The 19,960-nt window shown below is 40.2% G+C and overlaps 1 protein-coding gene across 1 annotated transcript in view; it reads right to left on the bottom strand.

Moving 5' to 3' along the window:
• Positions 1 to 257: 257 nt before the first annotated feature.
• glmna (glomulin, FKBP associated protein a) overlaps positions 258 to 19,960 on the bottom strand; it is a 37,644-nt gene continuing 17,941 nt past the window's right edge. Inside the window, exons 13-19 of the mRNA XM_080836136.1 lie at positions 12,662 to 12,735; positions 11,959 to 12,043; positions 11,428 to 11,537; positions 11,255 to 11,318; positions 11,026 to 11,158; positions 10,824 to 10,903; positions 258 to 609 (exon numbers count right to left, since the gene is read on the bottom strand). Coding sequence (XP_080692262.1) covers positions 526 to 609; positions 10,824 to 10,903; positions 11,026 to 11,158; positions 11,255 to 11,318; positions 11,428 to 11,537; positions 11,959 to 12,043; positions 12,662 to 12,735 — 630 coding nt within the window. The 3' untranslated portion in view covers positions 258 to 525. The remainder of the gene's footprint in view (positions 610 to 10,823; positions 10,904 to 11,025; positions 11,159 to 11,254; positions 11,319 to 11,427; positions 11,538 to 11,958; positions 12,044 to 12,661; positions 12,736 to 19,960) is intronic.

Raw genomic sequence — 19,960 nt, forward strand, 5'->3', positions numbered from 1 at the left:
TCATAGAGAGCAGAATGAGCTGGTGTGGTTTTTGGGATTGTTTACAATATGAACATTTACATGATGTCATATCTACCCAATTGCAGGTAGCAGTGATTTACTTTTTATAAAAGTCACAAGAATGTGATGCATAGCTGCTAAAACAATTGTCATCTTACTGGAAGAAGTACATTGGTCTCCATAATTCAGTGACATAAATGCACAAGTTGTTAACCCATAACCCATGTTTTATAGCTAATAAAATGCTGTAAAAATGATTTTTGGTCTTGGTAAACAGTGTAGTATTTATTGACATTAATTCACAAGGAATTGACCACAGGTACTTCATTCATATTTTAATATGATTCCTTGAAATGAGGTTGTCATGGCAAACTTTGTAAATATTTGGAATTTAAACTTTCACAAGTGATACTTTGTCAGGTACAAAGTCTACAATAAAACATTTTGACAATTTCAACATTTTTGACCATGTTGCCATCTCCTTCTAGATGTCATTGTTGAGCTTCAGTGGTATGTATCCACAGTTTAAGGTTTGGCCTCGATAATCTCCTCAATCCTCACCAGGACACTCTCGATCAATTCAAACGTGAACAAAGCCGATTGGAGAGCCTAGGAGGACAGAACATTAGATCAGGCAGAGCAACATGTAATTCATGGGTCGGGAACCTGTGGCTCGCGAGCCACCACTGGCTCTTTTGCCGTGGCTCTCGGACGAAATGGGTTGGAGAAAAATACGGGGGAAAACGTGTAATCAAGGGATCAGTCAGTCTAGGGGCCTCATTTATAAAACGTTGCGTAGAAACCATCCTACATTTTGTCTAAGACATTTCCTGAAATGAGCGTAAGTGAGATCCACAGAAAACAGACGTACACACAAAAAACACGTGTACGCCAATCCTTCGGTTATAAATCACAAATGGTCGTGAAATTGTGCGCAACTGAATCTCCGCCCTCAAAACGCCCCTATTTAATCTAATCAGCATATTTTTAATGCACAAACGGAGCGCATCCTCAATGCACAAACTCTCTGTGACAGTGGCAAGCAAGAAAGAAACATGTAAACAGAAGAATTAAAGTGAAGCTGACATTGACGTTCTGCTGATGGAACAGCAGATGTGGGCCAAAACATCGTTAGAAAGCCTGTCTGGTGGCGTAATGGCAAAAGCAAAGTATTTGACACGTAGTAGACACGTCTCCGAAGCACCAGCACCTGCGGCACGAGCAGCAGAAGCCGCATCTGCAGCAGCACCAAGGCTTTGGTGCGCTCCACTACCGACCTGTGCTGTATTGAAGTGGGCTTTCTAGGCTTTTTGAGTGTGCGAAATCTGGATGAGAATACATTGGGAACCCTGTTTTACGCAGGAAATCCTCTTTTACATTTTGCTGGGCACTGTATGGAAATCTAATAAATTGTGGGCATATGGGATAGTATACTGCGAAGAACATCGGGCAAAATTCTGCTTAATGATGACAGGGATTGCTCGACTGGTCTCCAATTTCTCATCGGAACGTTCCTGTAGCCAGGAATCCAAGAACGGACAATACCTGAACCTGTATGGCCTGGTTGACTCTGGTGCGCCTCTCTAGACGAGAGGCCATTTGGGCACAACGCTCTCGGCAAGCGGTACCTGCTTATCAGACATACATCATCCTGTGTCAAAAAGTCTGCGCGATCACAAAATAAACCCTCTCTCTCCTTATTGCGCAGTTGGCAATATGCTCTAACAACGCCAATGCAGCCATCTCCTACTGAAAACTAAGCCACTATTAGTCTTTTTATAGGCTATAAGTTTGAGCGAAATGTTTTACACTTGTGAAATTAAAACGGAATACCTATAAGATGTGAATCTCATTCATGTGTAAATTATTCTAATAGTTTATTTGATTTTATTGAGCGAAACATTCATTTGGCCTTTCACCCTTAGCCCAAATGAAACTGCGTGTCGGCTGTCTGCGCTCGGAGAGTCCTGAATTCCTGCAGTACTCCAGTATTGCACGAACTGAAACCAGACGTAGAGATACGTCCTTTTCTACGTCTAAGACGGTTTTTTATAAATCTGTACTTAGACGTGGATTTGATCGCACGCACAGTCTAAGATCAGTTCTGTGCGTAAGTACGTTTTATAAATGAGGCCCTAGGCCTAGTAGAGGGCTAAAATCACAGTCAATACTACTTATATTAAAATAACAAGGCTTTGTGCCAAATACGTAGGTCTATCTGAGTAATTTAATTTAACTTTCCACCTCACTTGATCCCGTAACCATAGCCTGCACAATATTATTGTTACATTCGCGGCAGGTTACCATGCCAATATCAAACAAAATCACAGATTTCCATACAGTTTCGTCAACCAGAAAACTTTTGATGGAACTTGAAATATTGCAATCTCTTGTAGTAAGACATTAACTGCTTGTACTGTATCTGCAACTTACTCTGGATGTGTACTCTGTCTGTCTCTCCCTAAACAATTGACATGTGAACCCCCCTCCCCCTGCTAGTCCTTTGTGTCCTGGCATCAACCCCCCTCCCCCCATAGGTGAACCCCTCACTGTCCCCCCCTCCTCTCCCCTAAAAGGTGTGGCCCTCCCCTCTGTAACCTGATTGAAATGTATAAATGCAGACACATTCTGCTATCAGGTAGGCCTTCTCTGAGCAGCAGCTGAGAGGGGGACTCCACGCTGAAATAAACCTACAGAAACCTGACTTCGTTCCCGGTCCATTCTTCAACTTTAGCGTGCTTATTAATATTCTAACACTTTCAATGTAGAAGGGCTAGAAAAGGTCACAAAGGGAAAAAACGTATCGTGCATCCCTGGTGTTTCTATCGGCAATTTCGAAATGGAGGGTGCCAAACTGACCTCGTCTGACATCTAGGTGGGCAAGTTCAAATCACTGAACGATCAGCTGGAAGGAATCGCACGTCAGCGACAGCTTGCGAGTGAACACAAGTGGACTGACATGGGAAAGCTTCCATCCGAAGACAAACTGATTCAAAAAACTTGGAATTAACTGCCCATTAAATATCGCACATTGCAACGTTAGTATTGCTGTGTTAACCATGGTAACCACAGTTCCACTTATGCATGTGAGAAATCTATCTTTAAATCTTTCTCACATATGAAAAATATAAAGACAAACCTGCGCTCGCGGTTAAATGATGAAAGCCTCAATGCTTGCATGAAGCTTCATTTCACTGAATATGAGCCAGACGACAAGGCCATCAGCAAGTCTATGCAGCACCCGAAGTCGCATTAATCTCTGGGTAGGCCTAATGTTCAATTTCGAGTGTTATGTTGTTAACGTTGTTAATTTCATGTCGTTGTTACATTGTAACGTTAACTTCTGTCATTTCCCATTGCGATTTACAAGGTAGTAGTACCATAACGTTTTAAACGAGTAGAAAATGTATTTAAAAAACTGTTGAATAAAAGTAACGGTTAGTTAAATATCCAAACTTTTCTCTTGTAACCGTCTTTTTGTGGCTCTTCTGAGATTTAAAAAAAAAAAATGGTAAAAGTGGCTCTCCAGGCAAAAAAGGTTCCCGACCCCTGATCTAATTGTTCTCATTTAGCTGAGCACTTAACTAAAAGAAGTTGAAAAAAGAGTCACTGCATTACCAATCATATAGCTACAAGGAGCAAGCTTTTAGGTCCACAGAAGAATTCAACAGGTGTGAGAATTGGAACCTTATAATAATAATGTATTTTATTTGTAACACACTCTTCATTCAAAAGAACCTCAAAAGTGCTAACATACCTACATTTTCTACATAGTAGAAACAAACTTTAATAATAAAATAAAACTAGTAAACAATAGCATAATAGAAAAACTTAGTGGCAGTGATTTATCACAAAGCCAGAACCTTGGCTAGCAAATGTGATAAAGTAAAAGGATGCCAAGTTTGAACATGTAGGTTGGGCAGCTCGAAATGACCCATAAACAAGGAAATCATTTTTCCTCTTTTAAATTGCAAAGAAAAATATTTCTTAAAAGCATAATGATCCCTGAAATCGTCCAGAATCTTGAATTTATCAAACATGTTAAATTGAACTAGACTGCATATGATCATGTTTTTTTTAGCAACGGTCTAGTGCTAAATGTCCTAGTTCAGTGCCGTCTGCCATCTCCACAGATATGAACATGAAGCAGGCCTTGCTCCATTCATCACTAATGTTTGTTTAAAATATAAAATAATACATTATGCTTTTTAATATTTTTCAATGGTAACGTAATACATTATTAACATATTCTGGCATGTCATCTTATCGGCTTGCAATGGTTTAAGATTATTTTTACTTGTTTAAAATGTGCATTACTGTTAAAGTTAAACAAAAAATACATACTCCTTATTTGTCTAATTAGGTCAAGAAATGTCATTCGGAATGGTCAGTTCAAGACAAAACCAGAGGCCAATATATTCACTGGCTCTTAAAATGTCCTGGTACCACTAAACATGGGATATTTTGTTTTACTTAGGTTAGTATAAAGGTTTAGGGATGCACCGATACCGATACCAGTATCGGGTATCGGGTCGATACTTCGTTAAAATACTCGTACTCGTTTTAAATTACCGATACCAAAAACCGATACCCAGTGTTGCGTCTTAACGCGTGTGTTTTCTTCCCTCTACTGTCTATGCCTGCCAGGTGTGAGAGCGGCGAGTTGCATAGAGGCCGAGAGCAGTATTGCAGACAGATAAGTTGAGGTTGAACTTGCAGTTTAAATTAATTAAATAACAGCTTGGATACGATGTGTGGAGGTGGCTTGCGTAAGCTAGCGGTTTCGCTAGAGATTTTAAACTTAACACGTACGACCTCCAGTAAAGGTAAGTGCTATCTTCGGCTATTTTATGTTTTGCAGTTAACTTAGAACTGCTGTTACATAGGCAAAGTGTAGGGGCTAGCCTACTGTCTTTAGCGACGCTGCGCCTATAACATATTATTGCCATTTGCTACGGTTGATTGACGGGGACGGGAATGTATTTGTTTTCTCCTCTTTTACCCGGACGCATTTAGGTCTCAAAAGGAGGACATGTGAGGGTAAAAGAGGACGTCTGTCTTGTCTGGTGTTTCAGGAATCTTGTTAGTTTGTCATAAACACCCGCTAGCAAGTAGCCGCTAGCAAGACATCCCGTTAGCGATGTTAGCGAGGTTGTTTTAACACTCTTGGACATTGATGCTAGTATTACGTTTTTTTTTTCCGTTTTTCCGCCTGATGCTAATATTAAGTGCTTTTGCATTAACTTCTTTGCAATGTTATTGTGATAGCTATGCTGGCTAGGTTGCAAAAAACTTCCCTAACACAGTCAAACTTCAGGCAAGTGTCAATTTGGCTGCAAGAACGTAGCCCAGTTCATTGTCAACATTAAACTCTAGTAAGAAATCGCTATACCGTTGTGCTGCCTTAACGGCGATTTTGACTCATTTTAAGATAAATGATGAAAGGAGTAAGGCACAGTGTAAGATCTGCACTGTTACAGTGTCGAAGGGGGGAAAGGAAAGTACTTCGTTTGACACAAGCAATTTGATTAAACATCTGAAGACGCACCATAGTGCTAAGCACACAAAGTTCACTCATAGTACAGCGGTTAAGCCCTCAAATAAAGGGGAATTGTGCACTTTTTGAAAGAAACATGAAACTTCTACCATAGTTAGGTTATACCATGAGGTTCATTTTCAGATTTGGAGGGAAGTCAGATTTGACCTCTGAGGCCCGGTAAAGATTCAAATCCAAGATGGCCGCCAATAATATTCAAAAGTGCCTCACGATGGAACAAAAACACAGTAGAAAAACACTTAAGGTGTCATTTCCCACTAACTTTTGGGTGCCCATTCTGTATCTGATACATTTGAAACCACTAGAATTCAAGAAAATGCATTTATGTAAAGGTCAAGGTAAAATATTCAGCAATTTAGGATGGAGGATGTTGTGTGCCCAACAAAGTTGCACCATGGACTGTTTACAACAGGAGCTGTGGACAACATAGACCAAAATCCAAGTTCTGCAACAGCCAAAGATTCCTTCCACGGCACCGGCATCTCACTTATGCAGCATCCGTCACACACACAAAGCGGAACTGATCGCGGTGTGCTAGTAATTAGTCAAAATGGCTCTTCCACCAAGACAGTGACACCTCTGCCAACAGCCTACACAGTCATGCCACCAGCTACCCTCCGGACAAAGGAATTCAGTGTGCCACCTGTACAAGGTCCTGTGAGACCTTCCACCCTCCTGGTTTCTACAGCCGCCACAGAGGATGAGTATGCAGAAAAGTCAAGACAGCTGTTGTAACATCTACCATTGATGGCATGATATCATGGTCTGCCTACCACGCTGATGTTCACCAAGCTGTCATCCCTCATGCAGCAATTAACGCATTATTGCCTCTCTTTCTTGACGATGCACATTCAGTAGCAATGATTCGGCACTCTATGGAAATCATCAAAAGAGCAGTTCAAAATGTGAACCCTGGTCAGATTCCTGTCATTGCTGCTGACCAACCAATGTATGCTCTCGCTAAACAAATACAGTGGTCCTGGCCAGACACTTATGGAGAAGATCACTTTGTGATCATGTTTGGTGGTCTACATATTGAAATGGCCATGTTGAAGTTGCCAAACATGTCACCAAGACCCACCATGCACACCAGGTCACGGCTGCAAGTCTCTATACACTCCTGCAACAAGCGTACAATGAAGAGTGCATATCTGATCTGATAAAGATGTCATGCCGCCTATCAGTCTATCTTTTGAGGAGTGGTGCATTCAGCAAGCAAAGGCCAGTGTTCACTTTGACTACTGGCATAAGACCCTGTCATTGCAGCTTCTCATTCTGCGGTACATCAGGTCCATTCGTGAAGGCAACTTCCAGCTGTACGTTGAATCCCTGACACAGATCATGCCCTGGATGTTCGCCCTGGATCACACACACTACAGCAGATGGCTTCCTGTACACATCCGTGATATGATGACTCTCACGGACAGACACCCATCAGTCATAGCAGAATTCAGGTCCGGACATTTCGTGGTGCACAAAACCAGCAACCAGTTCTCTGCCATGGCACTTGACCAGTGCCATGAACAGAACAATGCCATGGTCAAAGTTTCTGGTGGGGCTATTGAACTGACTGGAAATCCAGGAGCACTCAGACGCTGGATGGTAGCAGGACCAGAATTCGCCAGGATCACTAAAGAGTTTGAAGAACAGGCAACAAACCAACAGCATGGACTCAGTGACTCAAGACACCATGAACAGCAACCTGGAGTGCAAACAGCATTCCTGAAGGAGGTTAAGGCACTCGTCACAGTGCTGGAAGAGATGGGGAATCCATTTCTAGAACACAGCCAAGAACTTTTAGTCATTGACACAAGAGACATCGTTGATACCCAAGTTGCTGATGCTGTAAGAAGGATTGATACCCTTGGTGAGGAGCAGTACACCGAGTTTGTGACCCAAAGGCTGGAAAGGTGTACAACACCTATGACACATCCTCTTCCACTCTTACTGTGATGCCCAATAACTGGAAAGACTTCCTTCAGTGTGATGAAAACAAAACAGAGTTGTTTTCCTTCCTGGCCCAAGAAGCCGTTAATCTGCCTGTAGCACAGGACAAGGAACTGTATGCAACAGATGGAACTGGAGTCCTCTGCTCTCCTGCTGACTTATGTGTGGCCCGCCTTGCCCCATTTTCGCAAGAAGAGGCTGACACTCGGCTACTTCTGCATGTGGCAGATGCTGTGCAGAAAGGTTGTAAGAAGGTGACCATACATACCGTTGATACGGATGTGGTGGTGTTGGCAGTGGCTTCTTTTAGCAAAATAACTCCTGATGAACTGTGGATTTCCTTTGGTGTTGGGTCAAGTTTCCGGTTCATCGCTATTCACAAAATGGTTGCCACAATGACTCCTATCAAGTGCCTGACTCTCCCTGTCTTTCATGCTTTAACTGGATGTGACACTGTGTCTGCATTTGCTGGCCGTGGATAGAAGACTGCCTGGGAAACATGGAAGTCTTTCCCAGAGGTCAGTGATGCTTTCCAGGAACTCCTATGCATGCCAAGTGAGGTCAGTGTAGAGTCCATGTTACTGCTGGAACGATTTGTGGTGCTCATGTATGACCGAACCAGTGAAGCCATGGAAGTGAATGATGCCAGGAAACAGCTTTTCTCCCAGAAGTCCAGGAGTTCAGAAAACATCCCTCCAACCCAGGCTGCCCTCAAACAGCACATCAAGCGTACTTGCTTTCAGACGAAAATCTGGAACCAGTCACTGGTCCTGGATCCATAGATGCCAGAGCCATCTGACTGGGGCTGGACAAAGGAAACAACTGGTTGGCAGCCACTCTGGACCACTCTCCCTGAAGCAGCAAAGTCTTGCCATGAGCTGATCCGCTGCAACTGCCATAAAGGGTGCACTGGACGGTGCTCGTGTCTCAAAGCTGCACTTGTACAGATCTCTGTTTTTACAGTGCATGAAATGCCCTGTATTGTTATTCCTAGGCTTCTTCTTCTTCTTCTTCTTATTCTTGTTACCTTTTTCTGCGATTAATTCAGCCCGAACCGCTTAACGTAGAAACTTCATTCAAACTTTGTTGCGTAGGTCTTGTAAACGACACTTATGCTATGTATTTTTCACTTTTCTAAACTTTATACTTTTTAAGATATTAAATAAAAACGAATCGAAATTTTCCCATTGACTTACATTGGGCCATTATGACATCATAATAGGGTCTTTAAACTGGCTTGCACCTGTGCTTCACTGACAGCTGCACCAAATCAAAGGAACCTGTTCTCTGTCCCTCTCAATTTAACTGTAACTAGGAACATTAAAACACCTTCCATTCTCTACTTTTTTTCTCTCCATCTCTCCATCTTTCTCTCTATCCCTCTCAGTCTACTTTCTCTCACACTCAATCTCTCTTCTTCACTCCATTTTTATCTCCTTTTTTCAATATTTTCACTCTCTTTTTCTCTTTCACTCTTCTTTCCTTCTTCCACTCATCTTTCCTTCTTCCACTCTTCTTTCCTTCTTTCACTTTTCTTTCCTTTCTTCACTCTCCTTTCTTTTCTTCTTCCACTCTTCTTTCCTTTCTTCACTCTTCTTTCTTTTCTTCTTTCCTTCTTTCACTCTTCTTTCACTCTTCTTTCCTTCATCCTCTCTTCTCTCCTTTCTTCACTCTTCTATCCTTTCTTCTTTCCTTCTTCCACTCTTCTTTCCTTTCTTCTTTCCTTCTTTCACTCTTCTTTCTTTTCTTCTTCCTTTCCTAACTTTTGCATTTCATGCACTGGTATTTCCTTCAGGAAATGCATTTTCTAGTTGTTATTTGAATTTTTATTATTGGCATCACAATTACTGTTATTATTTTGGAAATAAACAACCATTTTGCACCGCTCACCCCCCTATGTCTGCATGATTTGAGTGGGTACCCAAAAGTTAGTAGGAAATGACACCTTAAGTGTTTTGAAAGTGAAAGTCCTCTCTATGGCAGAGGTGGTGTAGACACACACACTCTGAAATTAACTTCTGCATTTAACCCATCCAGGGAAGTGACACACACACACACAGTGAAGTGAAGTAACACTAACCCGGAGCAGTGGGCTGCCATTGGCGGCGCCCGGGGAGCAGTGATCGGGGTTAGGTGCCTTGCTCAAGGGCACTTCAGCCGTGGATGTGGGCATGGGAGAGCAGTGGTCTACCACTTCCCCCGCCCACATTTTTCGTACTGGTCGGGGATCGAACCGGCCACCCTACGGTCTCCGGCCTGAAACCCTAACCAGTAGGCCACGGCTGCCCTACTTTTTCTACTGTGTTTGGTTCCAACGTGAGGCACTTTTGAATATTATTGGCGGCCATCTTGGATTTGACCTCTACCGGGCCTCAGAGGTCAAATCTGACTTCCCTCCAAATCTGAAAATGAACCTCATGGTATAACCTAACTATGGTAGTAGTTTCATGTTTCTTTCAAAAAGTGCACAATTTTCATGGTTATCCGCTGTACTATCATGCCAGTGGCTTAAGAGACCAAGCAACCAACTTTTACTGACGTCTTTCAAAAGACAAAAACGCGCACGCACACAGACAGAGAGAGAGAGAGAGAGAGAAGGGGAGGAAGAGAGTTGTTGATCCTTTTGTAACTGAACTGTGCTCATGTTCTTATCATCCAGGAAAGTTCTGTTCACTTTTTGTTAAGCAGACTGTGTTGTTAACTATGCAGCAAATTAAATTGCCATCTGTCTATATGCAAATTTTGTCTAATGTGATGATATTGACTCTTTTTTTTTTTTTTGGTTTAAACCAGAAAGCTCTTTATTTTTGGCTTGGGATAGCCTTCTGTTAATGTTGTACTATAGGCTTGACATAACCTGCAGAGGATAAAATAAAATCTTTCATGGAAATCAAATCTTGGAAGTATCGGTATCGGTACTCGGTATCGGCAAGTACAGAAATAAAAATCCTCGTACTCGTATCGGTTTGTAAAAAAGTGGTATCGGTGCATCCCTATAAAGGTTTATATGGAGTGAACAGGTTGGTTAAGTCTGAAGAAAAGGTAGTGGTGGATGAACCTGGGGATATACTGATATACTTTGTTTGGAAATTATTAAAATGAAAGTTGGCAGCAGAATGTTTTCAAATTTGACTTTGTGTGAATCGCCTCAACTGCCTAACAATGTTACCATGACATCCTACAGATGTGCTTGGCCCCATATTGCTGCTTGCAGCTTTATTGACATAAAACATTCTATGTCCCTTTAAATTAGGGTTAATGTTAAGAAAAATATCTTCCTGATGAACAATTGCTTAAATACATATTTACCAGAACTCACCTGAATCTGTAGTTCTGGTGTAAGGTTTGGTAGATTCTCATTTCCTACAGTTACTGTGCAGACAGCTTCTGGGTCACATGCTGACAAAAGAGCAATTAAGAGGAGGATTGGTTAACAAAAACTCGAGTTATAAACTGAAATACAGTTACGTAAAAAACACTTTCAGTGAACTAAGAAAGCTGATGGTCTTGCAGTGTCTCACCTCTGTTTGCTTTCTTCTTTATGCCAGCATTGTTTAGCTCTGCCTGATAATGAGCCTTCGACATATTCAGATCCAGGCGTAATGGCGTCATGAAGCTGTCATTCAATGCTTGCAGTTCTAACCACACCCCTGTCTGGAGACAATCAATATTCAAGTTCTAAAGAGCTGCTCATCACACCATAAAATGAACAATCCATGGCTTTTATTCCATTATATCTATTGTGCTTACCTCATTGTCACACTCTTTGTCTCTTATTAGCAAATATCGCAGAAGGTTAAGGGATTCCATGATCCTTTTGAATGATATGAATTAATAGTATTGTCAGTGCATTAACCTTAAAGCATAAAGGACATACCCAACATGTTTATTTATGGCATGTGTGTCTTGCAATGCCATCTCACCTATCCATATTCTGCAATAGATCGGTTTCAGCACCCTGAGGAAGGCTCAGAACCAGGCGCAGTAAAGGCAGAAAATGGATTCCTTGGAACCACACATTCTTGTTTCCTGGCTGGAAATAAAGACATTCCTTTATTTATATGACCTCAACCGGGTGTATTTGGCACGTTGTACAACTGCAAAGCGTTAAAAACAATAGGTAAAGTTTATAGCCAGAAACCGTTGAGAAAAGTTGTGCCGCTCATAATGCATACTCAACTTGAGCCTGCTACTGGAGTATCTAGCATTGTGAAACCAAAACCCTTAATTTGGAAGAGAATTTTGAAGCGAATATCAAATTTGAACACATATTCATGTGTAATTAAGTGTCTCGTTACCATAGCAAACAATCCAGGAGAAACAAAAGGAGTCAAGTGCAGGTTTCATGAGGGCCACTTACAACACATCCAAGGCTGTTACATGGTTTTAGGTGTTAAATGGATTTGAAGGCATTTTTAAATACTGGAAATGTTTCTCCTAGTGTTAGGTCCTACCCTTAAGGAAAGGTCCACCTGATTTCTGATATTCTTGATGATGACACCCTCTACTCCGGAGTGGTGACTTATCTTCAACATGCACCTGCAATAACAGCAAGTCAGTATGAATAGAAATTAGGAATACAGCATATAATGCATTTCACAGCTCAAGGGGGAGAATCCGGGCTCTAAATACAGAACATTTGCAAACCTTAACCCTAGGTATTTTTCATACAATATTTAAAACAGGGAAGGAACTCTTATTTTGTAGCAATATGACTAACTTTGAAAATAGTGAGGTGACTTATTTTGCCAGATTGATTCAGTGAGAGAGAATTGGACAAGAAGTAGTAATTCTGGACATTGTATGGGTTTATTTGTTAGTTGAAGGAACGTTTGTCTGTTAAAACTGAAGACTGCACTGTGCTATAACAAAAACTGTGTCAATGCAAATTGTAAATGGCATTAACTTGCTCTACATGATGCCCATTGTTAGTTAGATTTCTGAATATACATAACACTAATAACAATGCTCAATCTGGAATTTGCTTTACGGGGACAAACAACCATTTATAGGATGAACAAGGTTTGCATCAAAAGATTGATTTTGCTCCTGGTGAAACAGAGCTTTGTGTTGAAATGTAAATGTAGTGCTCTCGCCTTAGGAACTTGTATTTGCTACTGGCTAACAGTGCTTTGTGTTGAAATGTAGTGCTCTTACCTTAGGAACTTGTATTTGCCCTCAGTGTCAAACTTGTTGATGCTCAGCTGGAACACAGCCAGTCCTTTACTTCTCTGGGACATAAACATGTGACAATCTCAATATCAGACCAAAGAACTAATAATCCATACTGTCAAATCTGACTTTCACATACAATTGTTATTTTCTTTTTTTTTTAAACTTTTATTTTTATATGGATTTTCCAACAATGATACACAGAAAATATGCAAACAAACCATACAAATCAAGACAAAACACTCACACAAAACACAAGGATCAAAACAAGACAAAAAACAAAAAAAAAACACACAAAGCTTATAGGTCCTTCCATTCAGTCACAATGCAACAATTCTGTCTTATTCAGATGTCATTACTATGAATAGTAGTGGTATCACCCTCATCCCTTCTGTAATAATTCCATTTCTCCCATTTTCCTTCAAACTGTTCAACCTGCATGCTCAGGGTATGTGTAAATCTCTCTATGTCGTAGATCTCCTCCACAATAATCAGCCACTGTTCTTTAGTAGGGGGGTCTACCTTATACCAGGCCCTTGTAATTGCCTTCCTACTAGCCAATAATAATACTTTCACAAGGTATTTATCCCCTCCTTGCACCTCCTCTTGTGGAATGTTCCCCAAGTATAATACCAGACAAGTTTTTGGTATCTCATATCCCAATATCTCCCTCAGTACACTCCACACTCCCTCCCAGTATCCTTCCATCTTTTGACATTTCCAAAACACATGTGTATGGTCTGCCTCCATTTGACCACACAACCTCCAACATGGTTTCTGGTCTGGAGCGTATCTACCCTTAATCTTTGGTGTTATGAAATACCTCATAATGTTTTTCCATCCAAATTCTCGCCATATCCTAGAGCTGGTGGCTGAGTGTTGGCCCTTGCACACATTATACGAGTCATCTTCTGTTATTTCTATTCCAATTTCTTTTTCCCATTTTTCTTTAATATGAACAGTTGAATTTCCCCCACTGGACCCTAGAGCTTGGTATAGTGCTGAAATCACTCTACATTTTCTCCCTTCATATGCATTTATCATTATTGTTATAATCATGTTCTGTTCTTTGGGTTCTTTTAACTTTATTTCCTTTAAATAATAATCCCTCACCTGAAAATACCGAAAGAGGTCATTTGCTTCCAAATCAAATTTCTCCCTTATAGCCTGAAAACTCTGCAATTTACCCTTCTCTATTAGTGTGCATATTGCTGTAATACCCCTATTTGCCCATCTCTCAAAGCCCAAATCACTTATTCCTGGTTTGAATCTTTTGTCATGGGTTATCCACCTCAGAGGTCTTATTTCATTCTCTATTCCAGACTTTTTCACTACCAGGTGCCAAGTCCACAATGTGAATTTAGTTATCGGGTCTAACAATCTCTCTTCCCTTTTAAACAATTCCCTATCGGTCATTAATATTTGTATGGGGCTAGCCTCAACCTTCATTTCTATATCCTTCCATCTAGCTACATACTCTCCATTACACCAGCATGTTACAGCCCTGAGTTGTGCAGCATAGAAGTAGTCTTGTATGTAAGATTCATGATCAAGCAGCTGCTGTGACCACCAGCAGAATATCCAAAAGGGTTATCTTATCATGGTCACAAAGGAAGTCCCCACACTGGTATTGCTCAGACACCTGGGGTCAGGAAGCAAACTGAGGTGTGAGTGACTGCAATTAAGCATAGTATGGGGATGGGGGAGGCCATTGAGAACCATCTCAGACTCAGACAGAGAAACCAGATTATCATATACCACAACAAAAGGTTGCCAGACCTGTTTGCATTACAAGCCTAGCTCATTTACATTAGAGGCCTAGGAGTGGTCTTAAAACAGTATATGGGCCATTCTACCGAATTCGTGTAATATGCAGTCCCTCAACAATAAAAACTATTTACAAAACAATTAGGTATTTAGGCATAGATATTTAATTAGAAAATGTTATGGTCTATATAAGCCCAATGCATTACATGAGATAGTGATAAGCTAAATATATACAAAATCATCATTTATAGGGTACTTTCTATTGGGAAGTAGCTGTCCCCAACCCTGACATCTAAATTTCAATGCCTTTAAATAACACTTTTCAATTTTTTTTGATTTTTTTTCAATGATTTAATTTCAAAGATCTTTATGATTGGGTTGAAACAGAACTTGGAATATTTAGATTTATTGTGGGTTTAATTTTTAAATCAATTTTCTATACTCAAAAAATCATGTCCCTAGTTTTCATGTCACTACCGAAACACAAAAGTTTTAGTCCATTGGCTGACCCTGTGTTTTAGCCACGACTCTGCATTTTTGACCATGCATTGACACTGCATCTCTGTCCCTCATGGTTGAATGGTAAGTAGCTAAATCCCATAGTTTTTATATAAATGTGTTCCAAAGTCTGAAAATCGACGTGTAACCTTAAGAATTGTCACTACCGAAACGCATGTTTTCTTCAATTAAGTAAACCTTTTGGGGTTTCATGGAAAATCTTATGTTTGTATGTGTGTTCACCTCTTCAAAGATGTGTTTGCAAGCCGTGTGCTTGCTAGAATTCTTTATTTATGCTTAAAGTTAGCTAGAATTGTCACTACCGAAACAGTCACTACCGAAACATATGGTAGTGACCAGATGATTTCGGTAGTGACAAAATGAAATGGTAAGTAGTTCAATCCCATAACTTTTAAATAAATGTGTTGTGTGGACTAAAGGGCGGCCCAGAGCACCTTTTGGATGATTTTGGGAGAGAAATGAACATCCATCCAACAGTGCAGTCACTACCGAAACACTGGATGTCACTACCGAAACAGTGCAGCACTACCGAAACACTGGATGTTTTGTAAAAAATGAAGTATATTGAGTAATCAACTAAAATGTTATGATACTGATTGGATTAATGTATGTTCAATTTCATCAATCAACAACTCTGGAATCAATATGATCAGTATTTTGCATTTTACAAAGAAATATTGCACTTAGATTTTCATGAATTGTATAAATTGAACTTGAAAATTTGGTAAAAATTTCATTTTTATGGATTTCATTGTGAAAACATTCAAGAAATATTTGTAAAAATACTCTTAAGAGAAGGGAAGAAAACAAAATCTGAACAGGTCAATGATAATACTTTTTTACTATAGTAAATGTGATGTTTCGGTAGTGACAATTTTTGGAAGAGGAAAAACATTCCAACACATTCTGAAAATACAATATAAAAATTGACGGTTCTTTTACTAGATATGTGTACTTTAGATATGGTACAATATACATACAGACAAAGTTTTGGGAATAAAACATAAAAGAATTCAAAATATTTCCGACCTGACTTTGCACCAATTCGGTAGAATGGCCCATATATGCCTAGAATTGTGAATGCGTGTTATTCAGTCCTACACTGCTGAATCCGGAGTAAGGCTGCTTCGTCACTGCACATTATTGGAATAAAGATTGCTGCATCAGAAACAAAGAAACCTCCATCATTTCTTACATGTAGTTTCGGTACAGCCAAGCCCCCTTTGTCCTTGTGGAGCTGCATGGTGCTAAATCTAATTCTTGGCCTCCTACCCCCCCATATGAACCTGGATATCCATCTATCCCCAGTGGTGGTCCGTCAGGGCCTTCAAGGCCTTCTCTGCTGGCCTAAACATCATCAGAAAATAAATGTAATAAAATACATTTAATTTTAATATTTTCTTTTCATAAATATGTATTCAATGTCCATTATCTTCATTTCATAACTTCTAGCGTTGTTAATTTATGTTACAGCTTTCATCCAATCATATTTCAGCTATTATGTGTTGCCACGCTCCGCGAAATCTTCCCCGAGAACAGAAGTCTTCCCTGAGGCCTTCAGAATTCACGTTGAAGGCCCGTGTACATCTGATTGGTTATCACAACTGTCTGTATCAGTTCATTTAAGTTGAATGAACTGAAACAGACAGTTGTGACAACCAATCAGATTTCAAGTTGGCGACACTGGGCCTTCTAGAAGGCCCGGAAGATTTCTTTCCTCGCGTTGAACGTGACACGTAAACGTCCTTTGATTGGATACTGAGGCAGACCAGTGCAGTGCTTCAGTGCTCAGTTTAGCTGGCTAATGCGAAAACGACGTACATCGTTATATGCTAGTTGTTTCAATTGGTAAGACTAAATATAATTAAATTAACCAACTCAAATAAACTAGTTTACACCAACTTGATAATTCCAGTTTTTGATACAATTACAACGCCATTTTCAAGACGGAACTTTCAAGAAAAACTGGATATCGTGAGGATGGGAAGTTTAATGAAACTGCTTTGCAGGTGGGACAATGCGATGTTTAGTGGACAAACTTGTTAAAGCTTTCGGTGGACTTAATAAAACTTTGTAGACTAATCCCTGAAAATCGCCTTTTATTTTTAAGTTGTGACAGTAATATCCAAGCGATCATATAACTGAGAGTGTACTACTCTTAATGTATTGTTAATACGGGTGTATTGATTTTAAATGCTCCGGAAATATTAATAAAGTCTGTTGTACTCGACTATGTTAAGGTGATGCAATGCTCACTTACTGCCTTTATGTATAAATATAATGGTTCGAGAGCCATGGCGTCATGGTATTAGGAGGTGGATTCACTCAGTTTAACATCGTGTAGGACATCGCTGAAGGCCCAGTCGTGAAATGCACGGACCGCCACTGTCTATCCCACTCCATGAACTGTTTCGGTGGTATCATTAATGGCAGAGTTTGGAAGAGGTACAATAGTCTCGGTAATACATTCATCTTAATTATTTCTATCCTTGAACTAAGATCAAATTGTAGTGTTGACCATCTTTCTATATCCCGTCTGAGTTCTTGATTAATCTGAGTGTAATTGGCAGTATATAACTTCCACGCTCCCTTTGTGATGTTCACTCCCAGATATCTAATTGTTTCTGAATTCCATTTAATTTTATATTTCTTTTTTAACTCCGGTGTAGGGGTATAGTTTATGGCCAAGATTTGTGTTTTGGTAACATTAAGTTTATATCCTGAGTAATACCCATATTCCTCCAAAAGGTTCATCAGTGCTGGGAAGGATTCACTTGGTCGTTCCAAGTAGGCTACCACATCATCCGCAAATAGCCCTATCTTGTGTTCAGTGCCATTCACCTTCACCCCTCTGATATCCTGGTTCTGCCTAATCGCCTGTGCCAATGGCTCTATGAATATTGCAAAGAGAGTTGGAGAGAGACAACACCCCTGTCTAGTAGATCTTCCCAGACCAAAAGAGTCTGTGAGACTACCATTCACCTTGATCCTAGCAGTCGGCTCTTGATATAAAGTTTTAATACATTTGACAGATTCCTTATTGAGACCAAATCTTTCTAACACCTTATATAGGTAAATCCAGTTGACACTATCAAATGCTTTCTCCGCGTCTACACTAACTAAAATTGCACTATTCTTTGTTCGCTGAGTCTCTTCTACAATGTGTATCATCCTCCTTATATTGTCCTGCGTCTGTCTTCCTGTAATAAAGCCGGTCTGGTCTTCGTCTATAATCAGGGTGTCTGCAGGTTTTAACAAGTGCAATTTTAGACTTTTTTAGACCATCATGGGTTCAATTTAAGACCTTCACGGCGTATCAAAAAAAAGAAATAACAAAGCCAGACTGCGGTCAATTGACATTTATTGTCAATGAAACAAACATACAGCCGCGGAAAAAATTAAGAGACCACTTCAAAATTATCAGTTTCTCTGGTTTTACTATTTATTGGTATGTGTTAAAGTAAAACGTACATTTTAGTTTTATTCTATAACCTACTGGCAACATTCCTACCAAATTTCAAATAAAAATATTGTCATTTAGATCATTTATTTGCAGAAAAATGACAATTGGTCAAAATAGCATGGAAACTGATAATTTTGAAGTGGTCTCTTAATTTTTTCCGCGGCTGTATATACATCCATTATTTTACATGCTTCTAAGCTGTGCACTTTTGGCGGCAATTTCATCCTCCAGAACCTTAAGCTGGGAGAGTTTGTCTTTAGCAGCCCTCCTCAGAGCATTGGATTTTGAGAGGAGCTCTGCCATTTTGCTGCCAGCCTTGCCCATAGTGTCAGATGAGCCCAGTTGTTCGCGAATGCTGGACGCAGCACTAGAACTAGTACTACCGGTAGAGCTATTATTTATGCTAGCTGCAGAACAAAACTGGGCTATACCATGCGAATGTCGCGCCGCATTTGCCGAGTCCTGGTGCTTACTTGACTTTGTGTGCGATTCCAGTGCCTTAATGCCCAGGGTGACGAGTTTTAGAGTTCTTTTGCAGAGAATGCAGTAAGCCTCACTGTCGTCGGGAACGCGTTTCAACCAGTCCGAAAATTCCGGTCGCGAGAGCCAGTTATCATTGAATTTGCATTTCCCCATCTTCTTCTGCCATTTAGTTGTCTTCTACTTCATAACTTCCCGCCTTGCTCGCACACAGGGAATCAAAATACTTGCTACTGCAAGTGACGAGAGTACATTTCCGTTTCACATCCGTAGTTTTCTTATTACGTTCCACTAACAGCAACATGTCATGTAGAACTACACGGACCATAACTGCGCCCATTACAGGAAAAGAAAAAACAGAACGGCGTGGAAAAGGACGTAAAAAAAAATATTTTTTGGGTCGATATTTTGCATTGAAACGTAGGTCTTAAATTACTCCAACTCAATTTTAGACATATAGTGCAAAAAATCGCTATATTTTAGACTTTTTAAGGCCTAAAATGGAAAATGTGTAATTTTAGACTTTTTAAGACTTTTTAAGACCCCGCGGACACCCTGTATAATGTCAGTCATGAATGTCTCAAATCTTTTGGAAATAATTGATGTATACATCTTGTAGTCCACATTCAGTACTGATATTGGTCTATAACTACTACAGTGCTCTTTGTCTTTGCCCTCTTTGGGTATGGTTGTGATAATGGCCTCCTTCCATGAAGGAGGGATTTTCCCTTCCTTAATTGTGTACCTAAATGAGGCCAACAACACCGGGGTCAACTCTTTTCTAAATATACGGTAGAACACTGAAGGAAGCCCGTCACTTCCCGGACTGGTATTGTTCTTCAATCTAGAGATGGCCCTTTCCATCTCCTCCTCTGTGATGTCTGCCATCAATAATATATTCTGCTCTTCCCCTATAGATGGTAGATCCAACCTGTCTAGGAAGTTTTCCATATCTTGTTCGTCTGCCGCTGGTGGTTGTGTGTATAAGTTTTGATAATATTCTCTGAATACTCTCTCAATTTCGTCCGGTTCGGTAAGCAAATCATTAGTTTGTG

The sequence above is a fragment of the Sprattus sprattus genome (assembly GCF_963457725.1).
Source record: "Sprattus sprattus genome assembly, chromosome: 4".
Classification (NCBI taxonomy): Eukaryota; Metazoa; Chordata; class Actinopteri; order Clupeiformes; family Clupeidae; genus Sprattus; species Sprattus sprattus.